Source organism: Nelumbo lutea, chromosome 1 (assembly GCF_056320005.1).
Source record: "Nelumbo lutea isolate HS-2025 chromosome 1, American lotus-T2T, whole genome shotgun sequence".
Taxonomy (NCBI): Eukaryota; Viridiplantae; Streptophyta; class Magnoliopsida; order Proteales; family Nelumbonaceae; genus Nelumbo; species Nelumbo lutea.
Genome location: NC_142684.1, coordinates 134,735,164 through 134,746,345, shown reverse-complemented (window position 1 = coordinate 134,746,345; position 11,182 = coordinate 134,735,164). Strand labels below are relative to the sequence as shown.

The following is an 11,182-nucleotide window of genomic DNA, read 5'->3' as shown; positions in this document are numbered from 1 at the left end:
TTGACGGCATCACTATGAAGGGCCTGTCTCCCGAGACGGTGGATCAGGCGAAAGAAGAAGAGCCTGACTCTCCGGAGGATGAGGCCGAGGAGGCGGATCCCTGAGGCTTCGATGGTGTTTGATCATCTACTTTTACTTCTAGTGGCTCCTGGGTGCCATAAACCCGGTCTTGATAGGATCTTTTGCTGGGCGGTTGTGCCCTTTTACTCTCTACAAGACTTTTTGAGCTTTTTAGTCGGTTGCTACTTTGTTCTCTCTCTCTCTCTCTCTCTCTTTCTTTTTGACAGTGATGAAATTTCCCTTTTCTTCCAAGTAAGGTGTGCTCTTTTTATTTTGCTAAAGCGATCTCATCACTTCGAGCTGTTAGGGCTATATGCCTAAAATAAGACCTTTCGGCAATTATGCTTAAGGCATCTCTATAGTACACCGCGGAGTGATCACAATGTATGCTCGAACTGCACGTTTGTTGTCTATACTTTGGTTTAACCAATGTGCCGGGACGAGTGATGCTTTGTGAGGTTTATACCCGAGCTGACTACGCTTCTGACATTCCACACTTTGCCTTCGTTATTGAAGCGGCCGTCTTTCCTGATGCTGATGTCTTTGTTAGCTCGGTGTTTTAGCCCTTAGGCTGAGTGAAGTTTGCCTATGCCGTAGAGGCGATTGGGTCTTCTTGTGTCGATGTCGTGTTAGCTCGGCATTTTGGCCCTTAGGCTTCGAGAGTGACTCATGGTCTACTCAGTAGTTCACCCGTGCCATAGAGGCAACTAGGTCTCATTGCGCCGAGGTCGTGTTAGTTTGGCATTTTGGCCCTTAGGCTCTGGGAATGACTCGTGGTCTACTGTATAGTTATAGGTAATATCGCCTTAAGTTGACAATATTCCATGCCCGAGGTACTTGTTTCCCTTTGAGGGTCTTGAGCTCGTATGTTCCTTCCCTGAGAATTTGTTTCACTCGGTAAGGTCCTTTCCAATTCGGTCCGAGCTGGCCAACACCGGGCTCAAGTACCATAACTTTCTGAAGGACCAGGTCGCCAACGCGGAGGTTCCACTTCTTGAACCCGACGTTGTAGTACCGGGCTACTTTGTTGGAAAGCTGTAGTCCTGATATATGCGAGGTCCCTTGCTTTGTCGAGTAGGTCGAGGTTGGTATGTAGCTCGTCTCCATTTGCCTTAACATTGTAGGCTTCTAGTCGTAACGAGGGAATCTCGATTTCAACTGGGATGACTGCTTCGGTGCCATAGGTGAGGTTGAAGGGAGTTTCTCCTGTGGCAGTCTTCTCTGTGGTTCGGTAGGCCCATAAAACGCTGGGTATCTCATTTTCCCATAGTCATTTAGCTTAGTCTAGGCGTGCTTTCAGTCCGCGGAGAATAGCTCTGTTCGTAACCTTTGCTTGACCGTTTTCTTGAGGGTGTGCTACCGAAGTGAAGTTCTGTCGTATCCCCATGTCTCGGCACCAGTTCTGGAATTTTATGTCCTCGAACTACTTGCTGTTGTCAGAAATTAGCACCCGAGGTAAACCAAAGTGTCACACTATGTTCTTCCAAAAGAAGTTTTGGACGTTTTGGGCCGTGATTGTTACGAGAGGTTCAACTTCTACCCACTTGGTGAAATAATCCGCTACTACCACTAGGAACTTCCTCTAGCCTGTCGCTGGCGGGAAATGCCTAAATATATCGATACCCCATTGTGCAAAAGGCCACGAGCTGGTGAGGTATTTGAGGTTGGCAACGAGCTGATGACGGATGTTGGTGTGCTTTTGGCACTTGTCGCATTTCCTGACAAGTTTGGTGGCGTCTGCTTTCATTGTTGGCCAGTAGTACCATTGTCGTAGTGCTTTTTGGACGAGGGCCCTGCCCCCCAAGTGTCCACCGCACAGGCTTTCATGAGTGTCGCAGAGTACAAGCTCGGCTTCGAAAGGTCGCAGGCAGCGCAGGTAGGGGAGTGTGTAGGATCTTCGGTACAACCGTCCATCTTTTATGATATATTTGGCTGCCTGACGATCTACCCTTCTGGCGGCATTGCGATCGGTAGGGAGGGTCCGTTTAGCAGGAAATTCGTGAGCAGATCGATCCAGCTCGGCTCTGCTTGAACGACGGGAGTGACATCCTCTGCCCCTCGAGAATGCTAGACCGAGGCAAGTCCTCTATGTACACGGTCCTCATGATGTTATCATTGGTGCTGGCCAACTGGGATAGGGCGTCGGCCTCAGCGTTCTCTGACCTTGGGATTTGCCTGATGAAGTATGAGTAGAAGTTGAACAGGGCCTCCTGTACTTTGGCCAAGTAAGCAATCATGGTCAGTTCACGAGCTTCGTATTCCCCTGTGACCTGATTGACCACGAGCCGGGAGTCGTTGTAGATGATAATGTGCTTGGCTTTCATTTCTTTGGCTAGTGCTAGCCCGGCTATCAACGCTTCGTACTTTGTTTCATTGTTGAATGTCGCGAATTCGAAGCATAGTGCGTACTCCAACTTTGTGCCGCTTGGGCCTTGCAGGACTATTCCGGCCCCGCTGTCTTGCTGGTTCAAGGAGCCATCTACATGAATTCCTTACGTTGTTTCCATTGTAAAATACTGGATTTTTATCTACAACATTCCCATTCTCCAAATTGAAACAAATTCGAATTCTCAATTTTCTACGACGTCTAGGCGATAAAATATTTTCAGGAGCAAGCAAATCATACTGATTTTTTCTTCCATTCCCAACCATCTGTTCATGTTTTGAAATGGATTCATCAAAATCTTCTTATCAACATACCTTTTTTCTCGGTATCTTTGATTAGTTTGGTGCTTATTCTTATGGACCAAAGAAATACCTATGGTTTGATACATAATAAATTGCCCATCCCATTTTATAGACAGACGAATAGGGTCGATAATAAATATCTCCTTTTTGGCTCCTCATCCCAGTTCGTGCTCGGCCTAACTGGGAGAGGTGCCACACTGGCTGCAACCTCACAGTGCTCAGACTCGACCGGCCTGGGAGCTTCAGGCTTGGTTGAGCTGGGGGCCTCGGGCTCAATCGGCCTGGGGACTTTGGAGCCGAAAGTGCATTCTGCAACAAAATCCGCTAAGGCTTGGGCTTTGATAGCAGTTCGTGACTTATATTGGAGATCATACTCGCTGAGTTAAACGGACCACTTCATCAGTCGACCGGAGACCTCGGGCTTGAGTAAGACTTGCCTCAGAGGTTTGTTGGTGAGGATGACAACAATATGAGCTTGGAAGTACGGGCGAAGCTTTTGGGCTGCGATAACCAGTGCGTAGGCCAATTTTTCTATCTCTGGATATCTTGTCTCTACCCCCTGAAACACTTTACTAACGTAGTAGATATGTCGTTGGACCCGGTCTACTTCCTTTATTAGTACCGAGTTGACTACTTCGTCACTGGTAGAGAGGTACAACTCTAAAACATCGCCTTCTTTGGGCTAGGTTAAAACCGGAATACTAGCGAGGTACCTTTTGAGCTCGTCGAACGCGAGCTGACAATCTTGGGTCCATTCAAACCCTTTGCTTTTTATTGCCTTAAAAAAAGGTAGGCAACGGTCTACCGATTTGGACATGAAGTGGCTCAGAGCGGCTATCTGGCCATTCAACCTTTGAACCTCCTTCACTTTCCGGGGTGGTCTCATATCTAAGATCACCTTTATCTTGTCCGGATTGGCCTCGATGCCGCGCCGGTTCACAATATACCCTAAGAATTTACCTAAAGTGACTCCAAAGACACATTTGTTCAGATTCAACTTCATATTGAATTTACGCAGAATTTCAAAAACTAAGTTCAAGTCTTGTATTAAATCATAAGAAAGTTGGATTTTGACAACCGTGTCGTCTACATAACATTCCACTTTTTGGCCAATTAATGGCTCGAACAGTTTATTTACAAGTCGTTGGAAGGTCGCCCCAGCATTTTTTAACCCGAAGGGCATGACCTTGTAAAAGTACAGGCCGAGCTCGGTTATGAAAGTAGTTTTCTCCTCATTTGATGGGTCAATCCTGATCTGATTGTAGCCCGAGTAGGGGTCTAGAAAGCTCAACAACTCATGCCCCGAGGTCGTGTCCACTAGGCGGTCAATCCTGGGGAGTGGGAAACAGTCCTTTGGGCAATCTCGGTTCAGGTTGGTGTAGTCGACGCACATGCGCCATTTACCGTTAGCCTTTTTCACCAGAACAGGGTTGGCCACCCAGCTCGGGTAATGGACCTCCCTAATAAAATCGGCTACGAGGAGCTTTCCGACCTCCTGGGGCTAGGTTGCGTTTCTTTTGCTTAACGGGCCTAACTACAAGATCGATATTGAGTTTATGAGTTATAATGTCGGGGTCTATACCGGGCATTTCTGCCACAGACCAAGCAAAAACATCCAAATTCTTAAGTAAAAAACGTACCAGTTCAGACCGTAGGGACTCCTCGACGGAAGCGCCGATATGAAGCGTTCGGGTAGAGTCCTCTATCGAGGTCGGGATGGAGACAATCTCCTCCGTGGGTGCAGCTCGTTCCTCGCTCTGCTCCATAGGTCGCTCCAGCTCGAGGCCGTCGACCACCTTAGCTTTTCCCTTGAGGGCGGCAACATAGCACTTACGGGACTCAAGCTGGTCACCCCTCGCTACCCCGATACCGAAATCCATGGGGAACTTCATGGCCAAGTAGTAGGTGGACACCACAGCCCACAAGGCATGGGTAATCGGCCGAACTACTATGGCATTGTATGGGGAGGGGGTCGCGACCACCAAGAAGTCATGGTTGAGACTTACAATGCTAGGTCAGGTGCTGGCTTCCACAGGTACTATCACTCTTCTTAGGGGTCAAACTTCCTCTCTGCTGAAGCCAACCAGGGGAGTGTTTGTGGGTTTTAGGTTGCTTTCCTGAAGCTGGAGTTTGTCGAAGGCCGCTTTGAAGAGGATATCTACCGAACTGCTTGAATCAACGAGGACTCGCTTGACTTCGAAGTCGTTGACCCTCATCTTTATGATGAGAGTGTCGTCATGGGGGTAGTGGACCACACACACATCGTCCTCTATGAAGAAGATGGTGTCTTCTGTCCTTGGCCGTTTTGGAGGGTTCTGCTCTTCCTTGCTGGATTCATGAGTTGACGCGCAAGTTGTTGTTGAAGTACAACCCACGACAATCGATCCTCCGACTATGACGTGGATGATCCCCTGAACTGGTCTCTCTTCGAGGGGCTGCTTCTGCGGTTGCTCTGCTTGTTAGCTGGGTTCGGGGGCGTCTCTGCCTTGCTCCCCCTGTCGACTTGCTTTATTATTATTATTACTATTATTATTTTGTACAAAATTTCGTAAATATCCACAACGGATGAGCTCTTCTATCTCATCGCGGAGGTTTTACAACTCTCGGTACTATGACCATGATCTTTATGAAAACTACAATACAAATTTTTATTCCGAGTGCTAGGGCCTGCCTTCAGCCAAGGTGGCCACTTCACATACGGGGCGCCCTTGATCGCCATGAGGATCTCAGCCCGTTTGGTATTGAGGGGCATGTAATCCCTTTCTGCTGCTAGGGCTCGGGAGGGCTGGACTAGCCTCGCCCCTTGAGCTATGTCCTTCTTCTTCCTGCTGTCGCCCTGAGACGGGGGTTCTAGTTCCCTCTTTCTTTTTTCTAGGGCTTGTTCGCCCTTCTGGTTGATCTCCTCCTCAATCCCAATAAACCTATCCACGAGCTTAAGGAACTTGATTACGGTTTTGGGTTGGTTGACAACTACGTGCCACTTAAACTCCTTATGGGTGATACCTCGCTTGGCTACCGTGAGATGAATTGCAGGGTTCAGGTTGGGTATCTGCAAAAAGCGTCATTGAACCGCTTAATGTAGCTCCGGATGGACTCCCCTTCTTTTTGCACTATGCTGAGGAGACTCTCTTGGGTTCGCGGGCACCTCTTGCTGGTGACGAAGTGAGAGACGAAGACCTGCACCAATTGCACCCAGCTTCTTATCGACCCTAGCGCGAGGTTCCGGTACCAGGTGCGGGCCACTCCTTTGAAAGTAGTGGAAAAGGCCACACACATGCAGGACTCGCTAGCCCGTGCCAGGTGCATTTGGGACTGGAAGGCGTCCACATGGTCATTTGGATCGAAAGACCCATCAAACTTGTCCAGAGGATGGAGCTTGAAATCCTTTGGCATGGGGACAACAAGGAGTTCTAGAGATAACGGGGAAGGAACCGAGAGGAGGGGGGTAGTTTTCACTTCAGCCGAGCACACCTCCTCCTTTCCCTTGAGCTCGGGAGAGGCTCTGGAAGCGGTTCGACGAGCTCGCCGACACCTTCGCTGTTGCTTTGCTGGTTCGACGTTGGTGCTCGATGCCTCGGTGTTGCCAAACTCGATAGGCTCGGACTACTGGTGACGGCTCTGGACTGAAGGGTCGTGTCTGTAGCCTACTGCTAGGACCTCAAATGGATTGTCTGCTAACGGGAGCTCGAAGTGCGAAGGTTGTGGTGACGCGAGCTTTGTTGGTTGAGAGGCCCCTGACCCGCCCACCGGCTGTGAGGCGGGTGCCAAGATGGCGACCGACCTCTCTTTCTTGCCACGAGAAGAGGCGCGGCTCTTGGCTGGATCTTGGACCTGGAAGGCTTCTTCCTGACGAGGTGGAAGCGACACCTGGGCTTGAGGCAGAGAGGGAAAATGTTGAGGTACTGGTACTGGGAGACCTGGTGTAGCACTTTCTGTTGGTAGAGTTGAAACTGTTGGAACTGTTGCATTTGAGCCTGCATGGCCCGCATGCATTGCACCAAGTCTTCCAGTTGGTTTGGGTTGGTCGCTGGGGGCACAACCGAGGGTTCAGTAGGGTTGCTCCTACAGTAGAAGGGAGCGGAGCAATGGCGGGTGCCACTGTAAGAGGCACATTCAGGCTAGGGACTCCGTCCACGGTGAGGGGGATGGTAAACTGTCCAATGCAGACAATAGGAAGATGGGGTTGCTCCCCACTAGCGTTCTAGCTGTTGCCACGTCTGACATTGCTGGAAGAAGCCATGAAGAATGTTAAGTTTTTTTTTTGGAAGAGATGTGTTGTAAAAGCTTGGAGGAAGGCTTTTAGAAGCGTTTCTCACAAACGATGCCAAATGATGTGGCATGATTCGGGCACTCGTATCTAGCTACTGACTGGCTCCTTATTGGCAACGAACGGCACTTGAGAAGATGGAAAGAAGGATTCTCGGGGATTTACCCGGTGGGAATACTCCGAAGCTTAAGTCAAAACGTTGGGGAAGAGAAAAAAGAGAGTGCAAAAGCTAAGAGTGTAGGTCACGCTTTATTAATGTGCTCGAGAGATTAGCTCGCGAGCAAGCAAAGACTCAGGTTGAGGATATGAGTGTGGAAGTATTCAAAAGTCTGAGAGAGATTTTCTCTTTTGCCTTAAGGGCTTTTATAGGGGAGTTACTGTCAAATTGAGTGTAACCGCCACTGGGCCCCTGCCGCAGCCGTTACCTACCAGGGCTGCGCAGGTGATCATTGCAATGTACCTCTTGCTCGGATGAGTGACACATCTTAAAGGGGCAGGCACGCTTCCGCCTACTAAGAGACGTGGGTGCAAACTGTCAAAAGGATAAGAACTATGCCGTCAGTTAAGAGACGTGGTGCAGACTGATCTGTACGGTTTGTTAGGTAGAAGCTTCCTGAGAAACGTCCACGCTGCTCACTCGCGAGCTACTTTATAGCGAACTTGGGAATACTTTGGGGTTACCCTTACTAAGGTTGTTCTTTGGGGTGATTTATCAGCTCGGGGGCTAGAGCGAGCTGATTTCCCTAGTACGCGAGCTAAAGTAGTCTTGAAGTATCCCCTTCTGGGTAGCTCAGGGAACTCGAAACTCATGTTATAGCGAACTCCTACAACGAACTATAATATAACAAGCTGCTTTATGGGCTCATTACTTAACCATGCTCAGGCTATGATGGGTTACCCTTACTAAGGTTGTTGTCTGGGGTGATTTATCCGCTCGGGCTATGATGGGTTACCCTTACTAAGGTTGTTCTCTGGGGTGATTTATCCGCTCAGGGGTTGAAACGAGCTGGTTTCCCTAATACGCGAGCTAAAGCAATCTTAGAGTATCCCCTTCTAAGTAGCTTGAGAAACCCGGAACTCGTGTTATAACGAACTTCTCCTACAACGGACTATGATATAACGAACTGCTTTATGAGCTCATTACGCCCATGTTGAGTCAGGTCCACGTGTTATAACGAACTTCTCCTACAACGGACTATGATATAACGAACTGCTTTATGAGCTCATTACGCCCATGCTGAGTCGTGTTATAACGGACTATTTATATGCAATGAATATAAATAAAAATATAAAATATGTACGACACAAAAAATATATATGCAATGAATAAAAATACAAATATTTATGAAATACGTAAGACACAAATATATACAAAATACTACAAAATATAAGATTATAAAATATGTACGACACAAATATATACAAAATAATACATTACAGCTTCTTGCTTGCAATGCAATTTTATTCTCACTAATACAAATGCCTGAGAGTGCAAATTTTCTTTGGGTTTTACTTTGCACTGGTCTAAGGCTGGGTCTAAAAAGAGTACAAAACTACAAATGATCTGTAATAGTCTCCTGCACAAACTAAATTTGAAGGACCTTAAAGTTAGATGAATTTCATCATACATTGATATTAAAGGGCAGAATCGAATAGTTGAGACTTGGAGAAAGAAAAGAAAAAGACCACTCAAGTCTACTACTCTTTTTCTCTAGCAGAGATTCCCTAGGCGGAAAGAGTTACAGACTAGCTTATTGGTGAATGTACTTTTGGTACAAAATGAGCGTATGATAGAAAAAAAAAAGGTTTTGCTTAATTTTAAACATAAAAATCTAAAGCCAAAATACGTACCCTTTTTGAACCGAAAACAAAAATCTTGAAATTTATCCAAACGCAGCCTATGGATTGGGTATATTTTTGTCAAAAGGTATGATACTACAACGACTTCGACCAATCCAACCGCCCCCAGGTGATGAATTTAGATTTATATATACTGAGATACACATAATTTTATATAAAACTCTATGTACTCATATAATTAATATAAAGCACTTAATTAATAACAAGAACATAGTACAGGAGGATCTGATAAACTGATGGTGTAATAATCCAATCCTTCAACGTTTCATATCGGAAGTTCGGAATCTCAACTCAACCACCCTTATTCAGATCTTCCAAGCTCTCATCCATCGTCCTCTCCCCAGCCTCATTATCTCCCTTGCCAACAAACGATTCTCTGATCTTCTGGGTCGTCTCCTTGGCCGCTTCCCATGCACCCTGCATGGTTTGCCTCGCCTTATCGGCCATCGACCCCAAATTATCGCCCGCCTTGTTCGTCACCTCCTCTGTACTTCCCGCTGCCTGGTTAGCTCCTTCCTTAGCCTTGTCGACCATCGACCCACTCGCGTCGCGCAACTTGTTCGTCATGTCCTGCGCAGTTCCCGTCGTCCTCTCCGTTCCTTCCTTGCCCCCCTCAACTGCCGACCCAGCAATACCGCTCGCCGTTTCTTTCATCTCATTTGCGTATTCCTTTGCTTTGTCCATGCCTCCATATATAGTTTCTTTAGCTCTATCAGTCATGCCCAGAGTGTTGTCCCCTGCTTCCCTCGTGGATCTGTTGGCTCTGTCGGCCATGTATTTAAAACTCGATTCTCTCACTTCATCCGCTGCATTGCGACCCTGGAACCCAATCCATCAAACAACCACTAATTCACACACAGACATAGATCAAGCGAATTAAAGCAAGAGTAATGAGAACTAACTCAAGAAGTATGCTTACTTACCTCTGGGTGATTGGCAGCAGAAGCGAAGCAAACCCTCGAGACTTTACGGGTTGGAAGAGATCGGAAAGAAACAGAAGGGCTCTCAGGCCTTGAAGCTTTGAGGAGAGCGGCTTTTGCTAGATACATGGTTGCCATGGTTAAGACGTGAAGTTTCTTTCTTGCACTCTGTTTTTCTGCTGATCAAAGAGTACTGTACTTTCTCGATCTCCGGTGTGTGGAATTGCTAATGAAGAGAGCTTCTGTGAAACCTTGCTGAAATAGGGTGACGAGGAGAAGGGGTGTCTGCATTTCTGAACTACACGTAGATCAGTGAATGACACGTACCGAACACTCAGAATGACGTCTGGTATCTTCGGGTTTCAGCCATTAAGCAACGCATGTTTCTGTCCATATCGTAAACGATGAGAGCGGGTCTTATCAACGATGATGACGATGGTTCAGAATTGCCATCCCATTGCTCTGGATCGTCCAAATGTATGAGATTTGGACCGTCCCTTTTGTTTTTTTTTTTCTTTTTTGGATTGGGATGGGCATTTCTTCGTATACTTCAAACTTCAAAGAGGCCCAAAATCGAAGCCCAGCCCGATGAAATTGGAACCTCTACACGTGGATCCTTTACCGGTGCCACGTTAAACCTTTCGGCATTTACCCCAAATATTTGAGGCAATTTTTGACGCAGAAAGGTATCGTATCTAAAAGGCAATTTTTGACGCAGAAAGTTCAGAACCCCTGGGATGTTGATGAATAACAGTTCATTAGGTTTAATTTGTTTGCGGTGCAGATTTTATTTAGACTGTTGTAAATGAAGGTAGGAGGAGGGTTGTTTGATTGGGAGGAAGTAAGAAATAAGTTGACGTGACCACTTTATATATATGAGAGAGGATTGAGGTAATAGGAAGGTTGTGCAAATTTTGAATTGCCACTACATGCATATGAGACATAAAGTGCAAATCTTATATAAGATAGGAGTATAAAACCTAATTATAAATAAAAGGGCACAGAATTGAACCGGGTGCAAAAGATGTATTTGATGATTGGAGTACAAAATTAGTTAAAAACTATAAATCCTAAGCAAAAAGTAACTAGAATTTGCAATTTTTTATTTTTATTTTCATGCATTTATATTAACACAATTGGAATTGCATTGCAAAACTTTGGCTGTTGGGGGGCCAACATTTTTGGGAATGCTAAGTTACCATAGAGTGGGATAAAATAGTTTAATTATTTCCCATTTCTTTTTAACCATAAACATCCATAGGGGGGGTTAACTTTGGCTGTTGGGGCCCAACAGGATAGGCTGTTGAGACAGTTTCTGGGCTGGACACATTCTGGGCAGTTTATCTATTCACGCCCATGCTTTGGTTTTTAGTTAAAATAAATTGAG

General features: G+C 46.5%; 1 protein-coding gene across 1 annotated transcript; it reads right to left on the bottom strand.

Moving 5' to 3' along the window:
* Positions 1 to 9,023: 9,023 nt before the first annotated feature.
* On the bottom strand, positions 9,024 to 10,139 carry LOC148877720 (uncharacterized). Its single transcript, XM_088942832.1, has 2 exons — positions 9,799 to 10,139; positions 9,024 to 9,694 (listed from the first exon to the last, which is right to left on the bottom strand). Exons 1-2 carry the CDS (start codon positions 9,931 to 9,933, stop codon positions 9,167 to 9,169), a joined length of 663 nt encoding a protein of 220 aa, XP_088798958.1. The 5' UTR covers positions 9,934 to 10,139; the 3' UTR covers positions 9,024 to 9,166.
* Between the last annotated feature and the right edge of the window lie 1,043 nt (positions 10,140 to 11,182).